Source organism: Poecile atricapillus, chromosome Z (assembly GCF_030490865.1).
Source record: "Poecile atricapillus isolate bPoeAtr1 chromosome Z, bPoeAtr1.hap1, whole genome shotgun sequence".
Lineage (NCBI taxonomy): Eukaryota > Metazoa > Chordata > Aves > Passeriformes > Paridae > Poecile > Poecile atricapillus.
The window spans coordinates 135,506,021-135,529,257 of NC_081289.1; the positions used below are offsets into that span (position 1 = coordinate 135,506,021).

At 38.2% G+C, this 23,237-nt stretch overlaps 1 protein-coding gene across 3 annotated transcripts in view; it reads left to right on the top strand.

Moving 5' to 3' along the window:
- Window positions 1–4,803, top strand: part of NPR3 (natriuretic peptide receptor 3) — a 92,094-nt gene extending 87,291 nt beyond the window's left edge. Inside the window, exon 10 of one of the 3 annotated variants that reach the window (XR_009276081.1) lies at window positions 4,171–4,291. Coding sequence is in view for 2 of the 3 variants with exons in the window: in XM_058826360.1 (XP_058682343.1) it covers window positions 4,171–4,309 (139 nt within the window). In the remaining variant the exon portion in view is untranslated. Of the gene's footprint in view, window positions 1–4,170 lie in introns of all 3 variants that reach the window. The other 2 variants (XM_058826360.1, XM_058826358.1) reach the window with 2 other exon arrangements.
- The last annotated feature ends 18,434 nt before the right edge of the window (window positions 4,804–23,237 follow it).

Genomic DNA, 23,237 nt, shown 5'->3' on the forward strand with positions numbered 1-23,237 from the left:
GCTCTCACCTTGGAGTCCCCGGCAGAAAGGCAGGCAAAAGCACTCCTTGTGTCTCCTTCCTTGGCCAGGCAGCCCGTTTACTTTAGATAATGCTGCTGCTTTGATGAAGGAAACAGAGAGTGTCAAAGTGTTCCATGGGGCTTATGTCTTCATAAACACGAGATTTTCAGACTAGATACAAAGCAAAGAGAAGGCAAAATCCTGAGTTATAGAAATAAATGTTAAAATAATTACAAGTACAGGCTGTATTTGTATCATCCCTCTCCCCAAAACCTTAAGAATGACTGCTGTGCCCATGAGCCGGGCTGCTTTTTTTCCACTTACCCTAGGTAGTCGAATGAGAGATATTACATTAATTTGTAAATCATCTCCTCCTTCCCTTTGACTAAGACAGGTTTTTTCTTCATAGACATGTACAAATAACAGTATTTGGATAAATGTCCATTAAGATTTTGTAAACAACTTTTTGCCCATATATCACAGGATACCTCCCCATTACATTTCTGTTTTAAAAATAAAACTTTTTTCTCAAGCTCATTCAAGAAAACTATTCTGGTATTGTAGGCCTTTTTAGAGAACACTCTTATATTGAACCTGCATTTTGTCATCATTAATTTGTGAGTTTTAAAGAACAATCCACACTGTGTTACAGGAACAGACAAGCTGTTCATCCTCCCTTTTGTGGGCATTCTGTGAATATTTAATATATTTGTAGAGATTTTGATTTATTTAGGAATGATTCATGATCAAAAGAAAGAGAAGGGTTAACCCAAATACCTTATGAATGTGTAGTCTAAATAAGTTTATAAGAAAATTTTCCAGCCTATTTATCAACATTCCTGATAGAAAATTTCTAGTGTATGTACATCTGACAGGAAAACTGTTGAAACAATAATAGTTTCCAAATGTAACTCTACACTGAGCAGTGGGAGTCAATGTGTATTGTTCAGTGTATCAAAAGTAATGAGTTTCTGTGGTCAGGGGAAACTCTGTAAGGATTAGAGAGAGATTTCAGTGATGGCATGGCCAAAACAAACAAATACAAATATTTACTACTTTTTCTAATTCAACCTGACAGTTACTGTTATCAGTAACTGCAGAGTGTGGACGTGACAGATCTTCCCACTGGAAGGGCAAGGAGGACTGTGTGAAATGGTTAGTGGCCTGAGCTTAACCTTTTTAAAAGATGTGAGGGTTTCTCCTGGCAGAGAGAACACAGACAAGAAAATGCTGTACTTTTTATGTGGAATCACTGTGTATCTAGATAGAGCACAAACATCCAGGTAGAAGGATGCAAGCTCCTTAGGTTCAGTGTACTCATAGACCAAAAAACACAGGCTGTCAGTGGGATCCAGAAAATAGTAAGCTATGAGGCAGAGCAGAAGGCTGTTGAATTGAATGTTAAAGAAGTTTTCAGTCATTTATGCTACATTTGTATAGCATCTCACTAGCAACAACTGGCACTGTCTTCTGAATTAGAATGCTAAATGAGAAGGAAATATCCTAATGTGACAGGCACACGAGTGTTAAGATAATTACCAGAGGAACAGCGTCTGCACATAATCATTCTTCCCTTTCAACCTTCAACTAATAGAAAAAGTGAACGGTATGGAGTAAAAGTGTGCAGCTTTTTATACTCAGAGGGGTTGCATTACCAGGTCATAGACCGCTTAGCATGTCAGAGGAGACAAAAACACCAAGTGCTCACAAAGTGTCTTTCATTTTCTCTTTCTAAAAAATTCAATACATTTCTAGACATTTGAGAAAAATTAAATGCAATTATTTCTTCAGAAAAAACATTTAATTTCTCTCATTCCCTCAAAGTCTGGACTGCATTTTTTCCCTGGCATACACAGACAGATACTGGGCACTGCCACTGCTTCCCACACCATGACCTCAACATGCCCTGCACATCATTCACAGTCCCTTTGAAACACCAGCCCAGCTTTATCAGATGCTAAGTGAAATTTCACCACATCCAACTTTAGGAGTCTCCAGTGAAAGCTCTGTGATCTGAGCTGGCTGTCTATGTTCCCTTATCCAACACACAGAAAGGGGCACTCAGGAGAGGTGGTTATCCAGCTTACATGGGCACCTTCCCGAAGGCTGCTTCAGCAGTAAACTGCCCTTCCCTCTCCATCATCTACAAAGGAAGCCTGGATAACTGCCTGATATGTACCTTGCTCATTAGAAGGTTCTTTTTGGACAGATACCCTACCTGAGACATCACTGGATGCTCCAGTCTTTCTCATGGATATCCATGCATGATTTCCTTTTCGTGGCTTCTCAGCTCTTCCATAATTGTCCCCGTGGAGCATCCCCAGTGCCTAGCTCTGAGTGTGGGCCCATTGCCCAAAGTTCTGCACAGATACTACTGTTCCTAAGTCTGCCTCTGCCTCTCTGCCAGCTCTCATAATGTCCACTGCCCATCAACAAATGGATTTTTTAAAAATTCTTGAACAGGCTAGAGTCCAGTTCTAACTTCTGGAAGTTAGCTCTGGAAGTGTCTCAGTCTCATGAGGTGAAATTCTCCATCTTGACATTCCTTCAAATTCACAGCAATCTGGAACAAAAACTCAGAAAAATCAGACCATAGCAATAGGAATAGTAATCCTTTAGGAAGTGTGCATTGAACTGATAATGTCCCATAAAAATCAAAACCGGTATTCCTCATGCTTTAAAATTCTTGGGAGTCAGTAAATCTGGGCTATGTGACAATTCCAACTTGCTAGTGAGCACACAATTGTCCTTATGGAATGAGCTCAGCTGTGCTCTGTGGGATTTCATTTGTCTAAGTCAGAAAAATATTGCCCCCCCCTCCACCATGCTTGTAATTAGTGTTCGCTCAGAGTACTAAACAGATAGATCAACTCTACCCTTTTGTTTACAGAAAACAAAATTTACTGATTTCCTAGCTGGCCCAGAAATCATATAGTTTAATGTTTTCTTTTTATTTTCCCTTTTAAAAAATTATTTTAATATTTTTATTCACAATTAGTTTATTTGTGACTCAAATCTATTGAAGAACAAATGAACCTCATATATTAATTCATATATAATAATTAAAATTAATATATAGAATAATTATATTAATATATATAAAATAATTAAAATTCATATATATTAATTCAGAAAAGAGAGTAACTCTGTATTAAGCATACCTTTATTCAATGTGACTGAGCACCTTGAAGATATAAAATGTAAATCTAAAGGCCTTCCTGACAAAATATATCACATCCTAATCAGTTTTTGCCGGAGTTTTTAAAGCTCCTTCTACTTTTGATGCACATTTTCTGACAGTGTCTTAATATTGTTTTCCCCTTAGCTCTACCTACATTCAGTCTGAGGTATGACAGCAGAATTACTCAGAAGCTCATGTTGTAAAGGGTGTAATTTTATTTTCAAAGGATGCCAGTAGGACTTAAATTTGAAAGCCTGTATTATGTCAAGCAGCAGGCACAGAACTGAAGGTGGGCCAGCAGTTTACCACTTTCATGGGAGAATAAACAGTGCAGCATGACTAAGTACCATAGTTATTATTTGCTATGCAGGAAAATGCATTTTCTTTTAGCCTTGATTACTTATCTGGAGAGGTTGGAGGCCACAGTAGCACTTAATTCTCAGTAGAAAATTTGCTTAAAATCACATTCTGATGCTGCCTTTACAGCAATACGAACTAACCCTCTACATTTCTACCTACCTTACCCATACTGTCTTAAACCTTAATGAAGCTATGTTAGCTCAGACAGTCTCTTATGATGACTTGAAGAGTGTTTGCATCTTCTGTAACAGCAATCCCACTTCTTTTTGCTGCTTGGAATACACCTACAGAAATTGCATTTCCTACATAGAATTGGATTTGAATATAGAAAGAATTTTTTACAATAACCTGTTGGTATTTAGATGTCTAAATACAGGCATTTACATGCAAGATGGGTATCTAAGTTCTTATTGCTATATGCCTATGTCCGAAGTTCCTAGTTTTTGGAAAAATACTTGAAGTACAGAGGGATATGATAGCTTTTTCAAACTCACAAAGTAGAAGAAAAGAAATTAACCCATGTCTCAAAAACGCTGTGTCAGTCACTTGTCTGCCGTGACTTAATTGGCATGGTCTTCCTTTTATATATGTGTAGAAATAAGCTCTCAATTTATGCCTTTTTTTCACAGCCACAGAAAAAGAAATAGAGCTTCATCTTGCATAATGCAAGAATCATGTTTGGACAATAAGACCTTCACAGCAAACATGAAGAAAATCTATTCTGGTTCATCCATTAATGTAATCTTCCTATACTGCAGCAATTCTTAAGCACATGGACCAGTCATTAGGTTTGAGGTGGTTTGGAAGTTTTCTAGGTGTGCATAAAAAATTATAGTGCAAACTCCTCCTGCTTATTTTAGTGAGGACTCAGTCCTATCAAGTTTAGTGTGTTCAACTGAATATGATAAGCTATAATTTTTGAAGTATTTTTGGGAGAAGTATTTCACTCATAACCAGTGAAAACACAGACAAAAGCATAGTGAAGATGGAGTCTCAAGGCCTGCAGTATTAGTTTTATTGCTTTTAATAGGCATTCCAATATCATGGTGTGACAGACTGGCATTTAAGAAAACAAAGAGAGACACCTAAAACCGTTGGAGGCTGATGGGAGTTTTTTCTCCTAACCAACAGCTGGCCATTTCTAAGAATTGACAGCAGTTTTGACCATTGAAAAGTGAGATCAACATGTGAACACCACCTTAAGACCTAAGACTGGGAATTTCTTTGTCTCTTTGTTTCCTGGCTGTGAAAGGTAGCAGAGCTCCGGCTGCCCTCCCGTTCCCTGCCCAGGCCATGTGGCCCGGGCAGGGGCTGGGCTTGGCCCAGCGGCTCCCGGCCGGGAGATGGGGCCTGCGGGGCTTGCCCCGGGCTCTGGCCGGGCCAGGCCGGTCCCTGGCTCGGCTGCAGTTTCTGCTGTGACTGAATTCACCAGAGATTGCCGAGTGAAGAAAAAGAAAAAGCTCTTGACCTGCGGCGGGCTGAGACAGCGACCACACTCTCCAAAGCAGCCATGTAGAATCTTCTATCGAAGACAGCTCCAGCTCCTGCTCCAGCAGAGATCACAGAACCATTTACAAAGCCTGGGCAAGATTTTAACCTTTTCATTACCCAGATGAGACTTGCAGATTTATCTTTTTTTTCCAGAGAAAGAAAAAGAGAGTAATCAACATGTAAAGAGACTTTATATATTATTAGAGACAGTAAAGAAAAGAATTAAGTTTCAGAAGAGGTAGAAAATAAGGAGATGCCTTAATTAAGCTGAAATATTTTTATGTTAAAGCTATGGAGATGGACAATAGTGTCCTGAAAAAGAGCTCCTTTAATTCATGACAGAGTATATTGGGAGGAATGGAGTGTTCAAAGTGTGGATTTTGAGCAAATAGTGAAGTGACTGTGATGCCGTGAGATTCTGAAACAGAGGGGGAGAAGTAATAGTTGAAGATTTGTGGCCTTTGAGAGGCAAAGAGAAAACTTCTGTTTCCAGGAAAGCTCACAGAGACAGATGAAGAGAACTTTTACCTTTAAGTAACTCATCCTTAAAAATGACATCCCTAGACTCATTTGACCCATACACACCTCAGAGTGATGTGAAATGGGAGGACTGGACTGATGACAGATTTTTTTTTCCGGGCAGCTGGCATCAGAGAAATAGAAAGCTATGAAGTAAAATAGTTTTCTTGTGAAAAACTCCATAGATTAGCAGAAGAAGACTTCTGTTTCTCTACAAAGACTGATGAAAACACTCTAGCAGGAACTGGGACTGATTTAAACACCAAAGTTCCAAGTTTTTTGTCTGTATGTTGTCATGTGAACAAGGGAATGGTTGGGTAGTGTGGGAGAAAGAGGTTTTCTGAAAGTTATTCTGGTTTTCTTATTCCTGTAGTTTTGTTAATAAACTTTCTTTATTCCTTTTAAGTTTTAAGCCTATTTTGCTCTTGTTCTAATCCACATCTCACAGCAAGAAATAAGTAATTTTCTAGTTTTTTTTTTTTTTTTTGTTACTGCTTTAAAACCACGACACATGGTCATTGAGTAAATGGATAGAAGCTTTGTGACTGCAGCTATGAATTTTTAACTATGAAAGAGCTTAGAGTTAGGAGAATCACATAAAAATAACTAAAGAAAGCAAATAACTTACACTGTTACTGGCTAAAATTACTATGTTTTCTGGAAGTTTAAAAGCCCAGTCATAAATGGAAATATCTGTGATAGAAAAACAGATTACAAAGATATTCAGATGGTCTTCTGATAGGAATCTAGGAAGCAAGCAAATACTTTTTTTCAAAAATACTGGATTTTATTTAGACCACTTCAAGCTTGATGCAGTTCTCAGTCATTAATTTGGCTTAAAACAGTGTCCTTCAACTTCACTGGGCTTTGGATCAAATCCTTAATGGACATAACAACTCTTGTATGCAAGTCAGTCAAAACTCAACTGCGTGCTCAAAGCATTGAATGCTTCTTCTATTCATAGAAGCTGCTCTTAAAAAAAAGATATTACCTTCCTCTAAAAGCATGGCTGAGGTCCATCATCCACCACAGCACAGTGGATAAAGAAAAATAAAAAAAACCAAGCAGACCTTCTTCCTAGATCAGATAATTATTCTGGCATATTGTAAGATATTCTGGTCAGTAAAAGCTGTATATTATTTGCATTTTCAAAGTAGTTTAAAATTCAAAGATATCATTTTGTTCTGTAGGTGTGAGTACTGCAATTCTTTGTAAGATGCAATCTAGGGCAGCAGAGCAATGTCTGCAATAGATGTACAGTTGTACAGAAACCCTTGAAGAAAGCATGTATTTATTTTGTGGTTCCTATTGGTTCACACAAAGCAGCTTTCTACCTAAATGGATATCACTGTGGCTATTAATCACATCTGGCTGTTCATAAATAATGAAGATTATACCCCAGTGGATCATCAACTTAAATTTGGAAGAATGTTATAACAGGATGAGAAACTTTCGGTTGTTTATTTGGCATTTCAAGTAACAACTCTTCATGTCCTTCTGAAAATCATGTTTTGGTGCACTTTGTGAAGTGCCTTGTATATTTTAAGAAAGCAATTTGATCCTTTAATTGGCTCCTGTAGCTGTTTTTTCTCTCTGACGAGAAGAGTTTTGCTGTCTGGAAACAGAGTTCTAAAATCTGTCATGTAAAGTGGCATAATCAGGGCATAAAATAACACCAGTCTCATTTAATTTTCTTCCTATGACATCCACACCTGGCAAAGACAGAAGGTGAAAACATTCAAATTGTAATCATTCCCATTTAGGCAGAATTAAGGATATAAATTCTTGTTAGCATTCTAGGTATAAAAATTACTATTTACATGCCTAACATGACCCCTTTACCTTCAAACTACTGAAAGAAATAGCTGTCACAACTTCCAGAAAATTAATTTCTCTCCTGTTTTTAATATTTACACCACAGAGTTTGAGTGAGGTAGAATGGATGAGTTCAGGAAGGCAGATAGCTGTAGCCTGAAATTTTTTATTACCTAAGTTGCAAAGTCAAAGCAAATTTTTAAGCTTTTGGGTTGTTTCTACCATTTTTCTTATTTAAGCAAGGAAAAGGCAGAGGCACCCACTTTCTTTCAGAATTCACTAAAGATAAAGAAATACAGATATTGTGGTCTTTCATGAAAGCTTTGCATTATTCCTTCTTTTGTTGTTTTAATCTAAAATCAAAATAATGCTAATTAAAAGCATATGGCAGTTCTTTATACATGGCAGGTTTTTTTGCACAAATATAACCATCTAGGAACAATTATTGGATATCTTGCAGATAGAAAAAAAACCTTTCTTAGATTTGTGTCTATTTTACAGATTTACAATAGGTTCTTCTTTAACATACCTTAGAAAAGCATATGAAACTTTTTATCTGCTACACAGCTGAATTTAACTGTGATTCTTTGAATTGCCCCCTAACAGTTGAACTCAGTCACAGGTCTGGCCACATTTGTTAAGCAGAATCTGTCCCTCCTCACACAATGCTGCTGAAATCAGGGAGAATAGAGCACATGTTAACATCCACAGAGCAGAAGAAAATCTCTAAGACAATTGGTAAATTTTTTAATTTAAAGTGGAACTTTTACATGTCTAACAATTGGCATTTGCATACAGGCCACTTTGGAAAAGGAGAAAAGGCAGATAGATATTTCTGCATAATCCAGCTCAGGAACAGACAGAAACAGCTCTTATGAAAGATGACTATGCCTCGCAACGCAAACAGGCCACTTACATATTAAAAAAAATAAGTCTGCCCTAGTCTTTCCATGTCATGTGTACCTACCATATTTAAGTTGATACATTCATACTGAACCCTCTTTGTGAAGGTAAGATGAACAGAGATGGGAAACCTTTTCCCTTTCCTCTGTGGAGTCATGCTGACAAAGAGGAGCATCAGTCACAGGCCTGCTCACACCAGTTAGATGGCTAAGAGGCAGAAATGGGTGGAAAAGATTGATCAATCCATTAAAAATTCATGAAGAGGTACTTACCATGATCTTCAGAATTATACCAGCATGCTACTCTGAAATAAAAGCCATTCTAGATGTTCTCTCTGTCTCTTTCTTGCTCTGCAGAATTTAGGAAATACTTCTTGCCTTGTCACCAGGGCTCAACAACACAAATACAGTCATGGTTCCTTTTTGTCAAGTTTTACAAATACACATTTATTTTACAAATAAAATAAGATTCTAGATAAAACCAGACTGATGAAATGTTAATACTAAGATTTATATATTTGTTGATACTGTAAAATACTACTTATAATATACTTTTTAAAATAGAGCATTTACAAGAATATTTCTTTTCTGAAGGCTTATTGAACAAAGAGATTGATCTCATTCTTAGTGAAGTCAAGACCTTTGACCCCTGGAGTCATGACTTTGTATGCACCTGGATTTGCCTTAAAACTTCTGTCAAATTATTTTATTGCTAAATAGGTTGTTTTATTAACCAAAAGTGAGTATATGAAATATCCATTAGCATGGATAGATATACTACTATCTAGTATACTAAGAATTTTTCCATAGTATTGTACTACCAGCTACTACAAGCATATGGAAAGCTGTTTAGTCTTCAAGGCATGATTTTTAAAACAACAGAATCAAATAACTAAGGTTCCTGATGGCTTCTTCACTTGGAGTGGAAGCTGCATTGCATTTGGCCTTGTGGATTACTTTAAAAAAAAAAACAACAACAACAACAGTTTTTAAAGAATAATTGATGGTATTATATTTCTGATATATAACAAAAACCCCTACAGTAAAGTTCATGCATCATCTAAACTTCAAAGTTTTGCTGGCATATTGAGCTGGCTGCAAAGCAAAGCTATTTGCTGAGGAAAATTTCACCTGATGTCTGGATGCCTCAGCTTGGAATGCCTTATGAACTGGAAACAGAAAAATATGCCAGCAAAGACCCAAGCAGAGATGCAACCAGAGCCACACAAACAAATTTTAGCAGCATCCAGTACAGTGTTTCCCAGGACCAGTAAATTTGCCAGGACTGAAATCTGCCAGTGCAGTGCACATCTCTGCTACAGGACCGTCTCCAGGCCTGGAGGAAACCTAGACCCAGCAGGGGCACACATGCATTTCCTGAAATGAAATCGAGAAGGCTGAGCTAGGCATTCTCTGTTTCACAGGAGGTGTTAATTTAAGCAGGGCCCAGAAGAGGTGAGAGACTGGAAGAGCCTTCAGTCAGCTCACTGTCCCCAGAGTTCCCATGGACAACCCACAGGAAAGGGGGACCTGCCTGAATGTTCTGTTAGACGTTCAGAACGGAGCATAGACCTTTGTTTTCACTCACTGGTGAAAATTTCCTTACAAAGACATGCCCACATTCCCCTTCCCATAAAGGAAAGACACAGCATGTTTGGGAAGGATAGGCATCAGAGGAGCACTGCCTTTTTGTGCTGGCCCACCAAGACACCCTGTGCGCTACCAAATGGAGCTTCTTTAACACTTGCGTGTTAGAAGAGGGTGCAGGTAAAACCACTTTATTTCTGTTTTAGCACTAAAGATTAGAAAGATGCTGACATCACTAGAAGAAGAAATATTCAAGATATACATAGGAAGAAAAGTCATGCAAGTTTTATACATATGATCCATATGATTTCCATATGTGAAATGGTGGAATTTTAAACCCAGGTGTTTTAAATGTAGTAACTGATTCTTTATCTAGAAGGAGAAAACAGAGGGAAACAAAGAGATGAAAATTGAAGCTTAAGGAATCAATTCCCTGGAAGCCATCCTGCGCAAGCACAACAGAGGAAAGTAATCTGCTGGGGAGAATTCAAACTGAGTTTTGAAAACCTCATCATCTGGCTGTTGACATTGGGGGCCCCTTTGACAGTCACAGCTGGCAAGAGTGAGACAAACAGTAGTTTATGAATTCCCTTAAATACTAGACAAGTGACTGAACATTACCAGAACTGTGCCAGAAACATCCAGAGTCTCTCTTGTGTTTGTTTTCACAGCACCTCCTTGGATGAAAAGATGCTATTAATCAATTGTTGTGATATATTTCAGAGTCAGGTGGCTGCAATTGTAATTTTGAATTTTTTACCCATTACTCAAATACTTCATCACCGTTACTTGCTTTCTCCCCTTCAAATTCTTTTAATATTTTCATCCATAGAAAAAGGACAACCTCTTCAAGGACATTAATTACGTGTGCCAACAACACTGCTCAAACAGCACATTTACAGTAGCCATGAATGTAGAAAAATAACAACCTCTAACAAGGCTTGAAAAACCATGATGCTCATGAATTTTTGCCAACAGAAGGGGTTAGCTTATGCTATTAATAGAAGAGAAGCCTCCTGGCCTTTGAAAGCATATTTTAGAGAAAATGATACTGCATATCACTCTATATAAACCCAACTTTATGATTCTGTGGTGTTATGATTACTCAAGTGAAGTGGCACCTAAGTCCTTAATTAGAGTGAAAAAAAAAGTCCCCTTATCATGACTAAAAGGAGAAGGATTCAACTCCTTGGATTTCATTTCTTTGGGGTAGTAACTACAGTGTCTTCTGAGCTTTGTCCAACCAGGACTACATCTTTTCTTGAGGATGGCACAACTATTAATTTTGGATGTTGCTGTGAGTGGATGACTTGGGTTTGTATATTGTTGCCAAATCCAGGTTTGTCAACCCAGCAGTGCAAATGGAGGTCGACAATGTTAACAGAGTAGCATTGCAAAGCAAAAAAATTGACATGAGTACCAGCCGAGTGTTGCCCTGAAAACTAAAACCTTCTGATAATGTTTTCATAGTTTTAGTTATTTTCCCATGAAAGTTCTATAAACATAAGTTGTTTATCACATTCCTTCTAAGAAACACCTTTTGATGGACGTTTCACATGACCAGTGTGCTTGGGAAAGTGGTAACTTAATTATCCAATCCCTGGTCATTGTCAAGAATCTATATATACTGGAGTCAGAGAATTAAGGCGGCTCTTTCCTGTTCTAACAATGAGAAGCATTCATGTGAATAATTTCATGTCCTTCAGCAATGGTGGAGTGAATCAGATCAAGGCACGCTCTATCCAGTAGCTCATCCATGACAGTAAACAGTAACATGAAGCCAAGGGGAAGAGTTTTGTAGGAGGTGAGGTGTTAACAAGGTTCTTCTGTAACAGACCCTGTCTGCTGGCATTCTGCAAAAGGACTTTCTGAGCCAGGATTTGCATTTGAACCAGCGAATTCATCCAAAGTCCAGTTGCTTGGAAGAACTAGTAATGTATTTTTGGGTACTACTTGTACATTAGGATAGTATGACCATGTAAATAAGAAGACTTGAAAAGTATTTAAAGTAATTTAGGTGGTTGTTAGAACCAGTTACTCCCTCATAGCGGAACAGCAAAAGAGAGAGAGAATTGTAATCCAAATCCAAACCACATCTGCTAAAGAGGAGGCAGCAATTTACAGGTGCAAGTATGATTCTGTTACATATTGATTAATGAGTGTTCACATATCTGGCAATATTTTCTTTTTTCATGGTTTCCCTCAAGCAAAACCAAAATATATGCAGTTTGAAAACTGCACTCTCTTAAAAATGTTTATACAGACATATATATAGTGTATATATATAGTGTGTATATAGATATTGCACATTTGTTTGATTTAATATGAATCTCTGAGTGCAAGTAAGCAAAGGATAAGAACCCTTACCACAAAAAACGTGTAGTGTTTAATTTATTTTTCCCTAGTGTTATCAGGATGACTGTTTATTATCAGTATGATTGCAGAGGCTATTCCCAGGTTTTCTTGTCCTTTCTTTGCTCCCTATGGAGACTTGGAGGGATTCACTCCACCCAAAACAAACTTGTTCCTCCACCCATCAGAGATAACTTTTGTAGTTGTAGCAACATCAGTGTAAATCCTGTTCTCATAAATTTAAAATGTCAATTCTGTGAATGAAGCTTCACAATGTGTTCTTTTGAGCAGTTATAAACAAGATACGAATATTGTATCTGACATAACAAAATCTGTACCTCATTCACAGCTTTCACAAGGAAAATAAAACCTTCATATCATTACACAGGGGACTTCTTGGAACTGCAGTTGGAGATGATGATTATGCGGAAACTGAGACTTATAAATGCTTTATTGTTTTGATGGAAATCAGCCAAGAAGGCAGATAAAAGACTTAAGAAGAGCTAGCTAGGAAACAAATCAGAGACCTAAATGACCCTACTGGAAAAATAAATTCTGGAACTTAACATCTGGTTCTTGCAGTTGTCAAGTCACTCAGCAAATGGTCAGACTGATTAGCTGCTTGCATGCAGAATATGGGGACTGGAGCAAAGACCACATCCTATCAACAGTAGCAGGCAGTGCCAAGTGACTGCTCATAATCTGCAGTGATACTGACATAGGTAGCAGATAGCAGTGTCCAGATAAATGAAGTTTGTGTTCATGCTTTAGTACGTCTTCACTGGTACAAACAATAAATAGTGATTCGTTGGTTGTTAAGGAAGAGGATGTGGAATCTTAAGCCTCACACGAAACATTTGGTAGCAAATTACCTCGGACTTTGTTGCAAACTTTTAACTGAGGCCAGGTTTACTCAGGTCAGGAGCTGTACTTCCAAATGTTTCAAGACTGACTGACTTAGCTGAAAACAGCATTTTGATGCAAATTGACAATCAAGTCAATGAGCTTGAAGAAGACTTTCTGTTGAAAAAGAACTTAAAAATTAAGAATGTGGGAAGCCCTCTTGGAGGAGAAATGCCTTCTGATGAATGCAGCAAACATGCAAGACTAGCATTCTACCTAGGCTGTACTTACACCACACAACAAAAAGGAGGTTTAGGAAATTACTATGTATTTGGAGCCTGAGACAAAAAAAAACCAGTCAGTGCAGCTTAACACAGTGCAAATCCAGGCATATCAATCAGCTTGGCTCTTGTCAGTCATTGCAAGGTGTGAAGCAGATGTGGTGCCAGGGCCACACTGTTTGCCTGCTTCCAGATGCCAGCTGTCCTTCCCCCAGAGCAGTCTAGGTGTCTGTCCTGGCCCTGAGGGTTATGGGAACCAGAGGCACAATGTTTCCCTCCAAGCCATGAGTAACACGTGCCAATTGTAGTGGCGACCCAGCAATTGCTCTTTTACTTTTACTCAGCACTGGTCTTTATTCAATACTATTCAAACAGAACAAAAAAACATTTTCTTTATTATTTAAGGGAGAGTAGTGGAGTGCAAATATGTTTGCTTTGCTACATAAAGTACAGCATGTTTCTGCATTCCCTCTAATCTGGGTTTTGTCCAGGATGGCAAATCCAACAGCAAATGCTGGGAGATACCATTCCCCAAAGTCTGATGGAATCACAGTCTTCTGTCATGATTAGTTGTTCTCACATTTAAGGATTTCAGCACATTTTGCTTGCAGATAAGTGCTATTCCAGTATAGAAACAGGGCACTGGAAGGGATCTTTCATAATTTTCTCACTTGTGAAAATCAGTCTTTTTGCCTAAACAGTCAGCAGCAAATAAAGGAACACTTTTTGATGATGTAGTGACTAATGCCAGACAGGGTGCTGAGCACAAAACTTTGCCTTCCACTCCCCAGCCCCCCTGAAAACACAGAAATCTGACTGTTATTCTACCAAACTTCTTGGTAGTGCACCATCCTGAAAGGCTACTGGTGCATCTCCAGACAGCCCCCATTATAGCCTGGGATCCAAGACTGGAAATGCAGACTCTCTCTTTTTCTGCCCTGCTTGCTTCCTGTGAGCCATGCTGAGTGCCACTCAGGTGTTTCCATTGGAGCTGCACTCATTTCCAGCAGATCTGAATGTGGTGGTAGATTTATAGAGCTAATTTGTTTGTAACATTCCATTTTACAGCTATATTTTCATTCCTTGCATTTTAAAATTTCTAATGTGGGTCTACAACAGTTCCATCAGCTCAAGGTGGCTGAATTTAAAGTAGATAGAAGTCTACAGGCTAAATATTGATTTATACAATCCAATAGAATTGTATAGCCTAACTAGGGTGGAATATGGCCCCAAAGGTTTTTTTAGAAGCTCAGAGATTCATCCACTCCTGCACATTTTAACCATCAAAGTGACTGAACCATGCTCAGAAACCAAACATTTACAGATTCTAGGTTACAGAAGTAGCAGTTAATGACCAGGAAGAATTTTTAACTGGAATTTAGGTGACCTGAATTTTTAAGGCCAGCACAATGCCCATTAAAGAGCATTTCAGGATATTCAAGTTTGAATATCAAGTTTTCAAACACACCTCTCTGCCGAGGCTGCATCCTGTGTCCCTCACTATGAGAAAGACTTTGAGGTGCTAGAGCATATCCAGAGAAGGGCAGTGGAGATGGGGAACTGTCAGGAACACAAGTATGATGAGGAGTGACTGAGGGAGCTGGGGGTGTTTATCCTGGAGAAAAGGAGGCTCAGGGGAGACCTTATCACTCTTGACAATGACCTGAGAGGAGGGGGGTCAGTCTCTTCTCTCAAGCAACAAGTGGCAGGACAAGAAAAACAGCCTCATGCTGTGCCAGGAGAGGTTTAGGTTGGGTATTTGGAAAAATTTCTTCACTGAAATGGTGGTCAGACATTGGAACAGGCTGCCCATGGAAGTGGTGGAGTTACTGTCCCTGGAGGTTTTTAAAAGATGTGCATGTGGCAATCAGGGACATGGTTTAGTGATGGGTTTGGCAGTGCTGGGTTAGTGGTTGGACATGGTGAACCAAAAGATCTTTGCCAACCTTTCTATGATTCTATAACTTCATGTTCATTCATTGTGATTACTGAATTGATAAATCTTTAATTTGGATGGAACACATGAAACCTTTACATTTTCTTGGTCTATTTTACAGTTTGAGCTGGGCACTGGAAATGCAAAAAGAGTTGATTTAATGAAACAGTCATGTTTCAGGGTATTGCACTCTCCCCATTAAAATTCTTTTGTAAAACAAAAGCATGCAAGTTCATTAAAAGAATAACTACATAGCCTACTCCATATGTTATTTTCTTTCAAGGCTGATGCATGTAAAAAAATCTGTATTGCATTACATAAGAAGTGAGTGTAAATATGACACATGGAAATCTTCCAGAAGATTGAACTGTAAAAAACTATTTAATGCTGCAAAATATTTCTTCTCTCTTTTAGCTAGCAGCATGCACTTCTTTATAAAGACAATACAAAACTTTTCATGTGTTTATTTTAAAGAAATTTAACCAGCACTTTTAGCAGAAAATATCTCATTATTGTATTGCTGAGTTGGGATTTTTACTGAGTCAAAAGAAAAACAGTGACTTTAACATGAGGTCTTTAATATGAGGCTCTTTCAATCAGTGCATATCAAAATCAACTCTGTTGAAGTGAAATTCAATGGTACAAAAGTTACAAGGTTGGGGTCTGTTCCACTGACTGCAGTACAATTACCTCTGACCTGCCCCAATGTGAGATCAGATTCAATCCAATATGGATAGACTTGCACATTCCATTTAACTCCAGGAACAGGCTTGAGACACACAGCTTAAATCCATGTCCCTGCTTCCCTAAAGACAGGATGTTGAGCACATTCATTTGGGGTTTGACAGTGAGAAACAGGAGAAAATTCAGAATACCTGGATTTTAAAATCAAATTTCTGCCAGTCAACACCCTTGCTTATATTGTCAGAACCTAGCTACATGTCTCTGAATTTCTACTGTATGAAAAACTAATATTTAAAATAAAGATTATGCTTGAAGTGTGAGCAAAATTATCTGCTGTTGCAGAAGAAATCCAGAACTCTGTTCTTGGCAGATAAATAACTTTTGATTCATCTAAACCTAATGTTGATTTAATAAAGGACAAGATGAATAAAACTTGGTTTTCTAAGTCTTCTGAGTGTTCTGCATGAAGTAAGATAACAAAGCTGGCTAAAGTGGTGAAAGGATTTAGTAAACAGAGGTTTGAACTGGATGGTTACATGCAAAAATGTTTTTATATTTACTATAATCCTTGAACCCTCCCCAAGTCCTACAGCTACCTCCAAAGTGCACTATTTTTTGAAGTTTAAAACTATTTCAATAAGCCTTTTCCACTTTTGGTTTCTAATTGCATCTTGAAGTGCCAAATGTCTCAAGGAAGGCTGCTCTCTCAATTTATTCAAGATGTTTGAATACATTTTAAAACCATATGGAAACCAAACCTGAATATAAAGCCTTTGGATATGTCACCTCATTACACCCCTGCAGGCTCCAAAAAACCAGTGCCAACCCACCTACCAAAGCTGTGAACACCTCTACCTCACATTGCATGCTTGTTATGTTAAACCAGGCAGCAAGCTGTTAATAAAGATCACACTGTCAGTAGAGCATTATAGACACTTACTTAAGAGTGTATAATCTTTTGTTCCGCTTCTTATTTTTAAAGCATATCAGCAAAATCAGGAGGGAGCCAAGATTTCCTCACAGTGCTGGCATCAAGGAGTCTTGCTAGGATCCCATGGAAGGAAAAGGAAAAGAACTAAACATAGCACATGTGCCTTTTTAACCTGACCCAGGAATAGCCAGACACTGAAGTTAATTCAGACCTTTTCTCTCTTCTCACTGTCATATGGAATGAATTTCCAAACAGAGGAAGCTAAGAACAAAGTGGAGGTTAGGTGATGGTCTGGTCATAACCACATAATTGTAAGGATAGGGAAGTCTTCAAGACGTAGTACAGTACAACACAAACACAGCATTTTCCCTGGAGACACTTCCTTAACATATTTGAGCAACAGGAAAGTTCTGAAGTCCATTAAGACTTAACTTCCTGGAAACCTATATAGTTGGACAGATTAAAGACCTAAATCCAGACAAAAAAGCTGCCTAACAGGATAGGAGTTGAGTGATAGACCAGCAATCTATCCTTTAAAAAAGTAGTAATATGATAAGGCTGCTGTTCTGACAAACAGCATGATAAATACAGGTGGTAGAGGTTTGCTCGGTCTCTATGCCATATTTGATGATGCAAAAAACCATAGGAGTATATACAGAAAGTATAGACTTAGCTTGGTGTGGTTTTGTAAGTTTGCTTACTTTTGTATTGTAGCAGTCAGATGTATAACTTGAAATAAAATAAAAGGTGATTAAGATGTCATGTTAGCTTTATTTGGTTGTTGATTGTCCTTTTTAATTTTTAAAGATTCTGCATAAAAGATTTATGGATCAAACAAATTTCAAAAAGAAAATACTATTCACCGAGTTCACCGAGTTCTTCTGTGAACGTAGATCGTTTGCATCTGTTGTGCTGCCTGATACTTCACAGAATGGCAGAGCACTGAGATCAAGAGGCAGCAACTGATCCCAACAGGAACTCCAGAAGTGTAATAGAAGGGCCCTCTGAGACCATCCCACCCTGGTGCAATTATCTCCTGTTACTAGACAAATGCCAAAGTGCATTCAAGTCACTATCAAAACAAAACGTCAAGAAAAAGCTGAGATGTTTATTTTCAAAGCTGAAGACTCTGCCCCAGGAAAGCAACCCTCTGAATGACCCTGTTCCTCCTGGCTGCATCAAATGACAGATGGAGGTGTAGGGTCATGTCATCTGATAGGCACCAGTGCAAGGGAGTGACATTTCTCCACCATGAAGGATTCACAGAAGTTAACTATTTGAAAAATAGTCCGTATTTTTCATTCTGATTACACTTAAGAGTTTTAAAAGGTCTCTGGGAGTTTAAGGTGTTCAGTGAATGTGAAACCAGGTTAGTGGGAAGGCCCCCAAAGAGCCACATTGCTCATGAGACAGAACCACTCTGTGGTTTGGTTTTGACCAGTGTGGTCAATCAATATGGGACAGGACACTTTGGAGAGGTAGCAGTCAGAAGTTAGGGGCACCATCCCTGCACATCCCTGCATCTGGCAACTGCCAGCAACCTGCATCTCAGGAGGGCTTTTCCCTCACCTTGGCCTTTGCTGGGTCTGCTTCTCTTCAGGATTTACAGGGGGAGAGATGATTCTCTCTCTGGTCACACGGGTCAGTGACATCACTTCCATTTATTGGTATCTTTTGCTTTATGCTATCAAAATCAGGTCAAGAAAATATTGCTTCTCATGAAAAAGGCTTTGGGTTGCAGGGGTTTTTTTAATAGTTTTATTTTAATGAAATTTAATTTAATTTTGAAGTTCTGTATTATTACCCTAAATTCAGCACAAAACTGAAAAGAGTTAACTTGAGGGTTAAAATTATTTTTTCCTTATTGGAACTTCTTAGAAGAATATCTAAAGAGATAAGAATCCTGGACATATAAGAATATGTCCAGAAGATGATGTCCCATCTGTATTACAATAGAGGAGTGTAAACAAACAGCATTAGGATGTAGGGAGAGTGTGGGGTGAACAGACTGAGTGTGTAACCTCCAAAAGCACCGAGAAAAAGAGCTCAGGATCCAGAAATGCATTTATGATCCATCCAGCCTAGGCAGATGCTGATCAATAGAAATCCATTAAATTTAGAGAGCAGGCATACAGTATTGGGAAGCTGGTTAAAAAATTCTAATGTCAGAGTTTGGTTTAACTCTTTCAAAGCCTAAATTGAAAGGAAAACAAATCCACATATTTTCTTGTTTTTCCACTGTGTTTTATAATTTCTCAGTAAAACGGCTGGAGAAAACTACTTTTCCTGGGATGATGGAATTAGTATTGAGAAACATAACTGTTTGGCTTTAGATCACTGAGTTGAACTGGAAGGGACAAAGCCTGTCAAAATTTAGTGACTGTTCCAGGCTGCATATAGAACTAATTAGTAGCTTCAGTTTTATTCTCAGTTGCACAAAGATAAAAAATACCACTACCATGATTTAAGCCTTTTATTGGCAAACCCAACAGAACAAGATAGGTCAAGTCTGAAAGCAAATGAGTGGGGTGGGGTGGGGGAGGATGGGGGAAATTCTCTCTCAATTCTACAGGTGCACTATCTAAGCCAGTGCTGCAGCCCATGGAGGAGGCAATAATAGCAGATTTGTGCTGCCAGAACACCAGATGGATCTCCTCTGAGCTTAACCAAAAGACAGAAATTCATGTTGGAATGGCCTGAAAACTCTTCATTTAAAGATAACAGACCTCCAGCGTCTGTCACCAGAACTTGAGTCTTCCCAGGCGGCCAGTGGGTCCCAGGAAACTGAAATAGAACAAACTGCCAATGGAGTAATCCTGCCCAGCCCCAGAATGAAGCAGAGCATGAGGCACAGTGCACCTTCGTCACGTTTGACAACAGGAACACTTTCAGCACATTTTTATCGGTATCTGGTTTTTATTTCCTCATTTGTAAGGGTCCTGATATTAAGTTCATCTTAAGGCAAACATTCACTGTGCACTGATAACAAACTGGAGACACTTTGCTTTTGATAGTGATAAAGAAACCCCTTTCTTCCATAAAGTACAAAACCATTTTTACTTAGCTAAGTTTGCCTAGGAATGAATCCTATTTGTTTTACAGTGTACAAGGAACAAAGCCCTTCATTAAGGTAAAGAAAATTCTATATAATTTTTTGTGCGTGATATTGGGAAATCTCTTAATCACTTCCAACACTGATATCAAGACTAAAAGGCAAATGGTGAATGTTTTTCATGTGAAAGATCCACACCTTTACTCTTTACATCTCAATAAATGGCTGTGTCATTTAAAAACAAGTGGTCATTTAGTACCTAGAGTAAAATGAATCTTTATTATAATGAAGGAGAGAGAATTGCAGTGAACAAATCACTAGCTGAATTTTATTATTTTATTTTCTATTTTACAGTTTGTTGTTCAAAGACTGCTATTTTCAGGAATGCATCCATTGAAAATCATTCCAAAATTGTGAAACTATTCTAATTCAAAACATTTTTGAACCCAGGGGAGTTTGTCAATGAGGATAGTATAGTAAGTAATTAATACTAGTATCAAAGTGATCGAATGCCTATCTTATTTTTAAATAACCATAATAAATATTTATACACACTTTCAATCTGAGTTTGTTTACATTTAAATAGAACTAGAAAACAACAGTTATGGTCCAATTCTTGTTTCAGCATACACAGGAATTAATTTTCCTTTTTTTTAATTTGCTCTAGTTAGCTCTTAGTTATTACTGCTTAAAATACGATTCCTTGGGAGAAAAGTCAGAAGAAAACAAAAGAAATATATGAATGTTTAATTCAGTTCACAATTCAAAGAAAATCTTCATTCTTTTAAGAACAAAACCAGAGATAATTTTACCTAATTCTTATTGAAAAGGTCTCTTTTATTGACATATTTCATCTAATCCTACTTGTTTAGGAAAATAAAGGTGCTTTATGGCAGCTCTATTTCCAGCCCTATGGCATTAGAGTGCTTGCCAAGTTTTTCTTGGCTAACATTATCGATAATTATTTTTCAGCTGTGTGCATTTTAGCACTTGAACCACAATATTTACCTACATAACAACTACGGGGAGAGTAAAAGTTTCCTCAAATCAGTGTGGCTGAGTTATTTTTGTGATCAAAAGCCATAATGGTAAGAAACCAATATAAATGATAGCTATTTCAAATGTACAGATACTCAGATCTGCTGGAAGCACAGAGTTATACTTTCATGTAATTCACACTGCTGTTACCAAGCTCAGAACCCAGTGCAGAACATTTCTTAAATTCTTGATGTTTTAACAAGTTGCCAGTAAATCTGATAAGCAATGCTATTAGCAATAGCTGTACTACAGCAGAGTTTGTTTTTGTGCTGTGGAAGAGGCTGATTGGTTCTTCATGGTCCCATGCATGTCTGGGTGCAGTGATCTTTGCCTAATACAAGCTATATCCACAGCTTAAAATTAAGGGCCTTTCCCTTCCATATCTTAATCCTGAAGGATGAAGAAGATGACTGCTCTTAATGACCTTATTTGCCTGCTGGATCCAGGCTATGTATGATTTTCCCACCTCCATGGTATCTAGACACACAGAAGGGGTGATGAGTGATTTCTCAGCTTTTTGAGAAAGAGGGACTGGCTACCTCCCAGCAGCTCCCAGGTACTTAGGTTAAGTAGTCTCCCACAGGGCACAAGACTCTTAATGTTTGCATCAGCTGGTTTATTTGAAAACTACTGACACATCTTTTCTATGTCCTAGGAACATGTTCAAGCGGGATTTCAAGTTTTGAGGTTGTTGTAGTGGAGAGGTGTGCCTATGCTCTGTATTAGTTACCATCAGTTGCACTGTGGCTTGTGTACAAGATAACAAGATAACAGTTGGTGTGCCCCATCAGATTCTCATTCATTCTTAATGTACCCATTATTTTTCAAAGGATTAAAAAGGACTTTGCTAAACAATTTCTAGAGTATCCCCTACAGATCTTTCTTTTGAGTTTTCTGTTTGGTTGTTTGAATCTTATGTTGGGAAACAGGAAGGAAATTTAGCCAGGAAAGAGGGGCAGTGCCTGGTCTCACAACCGTGGCCAGACCTCAGTATGACTCTTTCCCTACCTCTGATAGGGGAGTGATGTGTTCCTTGTCCTGTCAGCATCTAAAAGCTTCTCTACTTACACAGACCTACTCCACTTTTGAATGCCAGTGAATCCCAATTCAGTGCTTGGAACCCAGGCATCTTTGGGTGGCCCAATCATTGCCCATGGTAAATTACAAGAAATACAGGACAGGAATATTTTGCACAGAGTATTCCTGTTCCCAACCCTGAAGAAAAACCTGGGAAGATGAGAGATCAGATTTCTGGCATCATTAATCATTTGTGCTAGAATCCACAACTCCTCTATGATTTATTTGCATTCTCTAAAAGAGAGGAAAGTTGTCCAAATAATCATGATCACAATCCAATAATGTTGTAATTCCCTACAAGTCACTTTGCAAACTGAACTTGGATTTTATATTTCTGTAGGGATTCACATAATAGGTTTATATAATTTAATTAGCCAGCTACTTCCCTCTCTATGATGCAGGGTAAACAAAACAAACAAAAATAGCCCAACTTCTATTGCTCTGTTTGCTTTTTGATGTGTTGGCAACCTGGGACAATTTTGCACCACAAATAAACACTCCCTAGAGACAGATTTCAGAATGGTCCAGCCTACAAAAAACTAGGGTAAAGGTCCAGGTTCTGATAGTTGTTCGTTGGTGCTTCTATTTTGCAATATTTGAGCAAAATCACAACAGAGCAGTAGAAATCTGTTTACTTGCTCAGTTCTCTCATCTGCTTTGAATGTTCAGGCTGGCAGGTTCTTGGAGCTGTGTGAAAAGGTGATCAATTCCTGAAGCAAAAAGGCTCAAGGATTCCTCCATTATTTTGCAGGAATTCAGGATAATTTCCTTCAACTGGAGTTCTTATGCAAAATACTCACAGGGAACAGAAGTCTTAGGTTAGAAGTGCCCCTTTTTTTTTTTTTCTTCTTCTGGAAGTTCAATAATGCAAGCTTAAAAAAGAAATTATTTTGCACACACATCAGCCTCATACAAAACTAATGGCTCAACTCCAGGCCTGTTTTTGTCCATTTGGTGGAGTCAGGTGTCCTGATCAGGCTACCCTGGAATTGTAGTGCCTAAATGGGTAAATACTGCATGTCAAAACTGCTTGGTTGGAGTGGGTAATGGTTGCACAGCTGCAAAGAGCTCTTCACATGTGTGCCCAGTCTAATTAATAATGTGATATTAATTAATTCAGAAAGGCAGTCATGTTTTCTGGGCCAACAGTTTCTCTTTAGGTTTGTTGGTATTACGGTTGCAAGGATT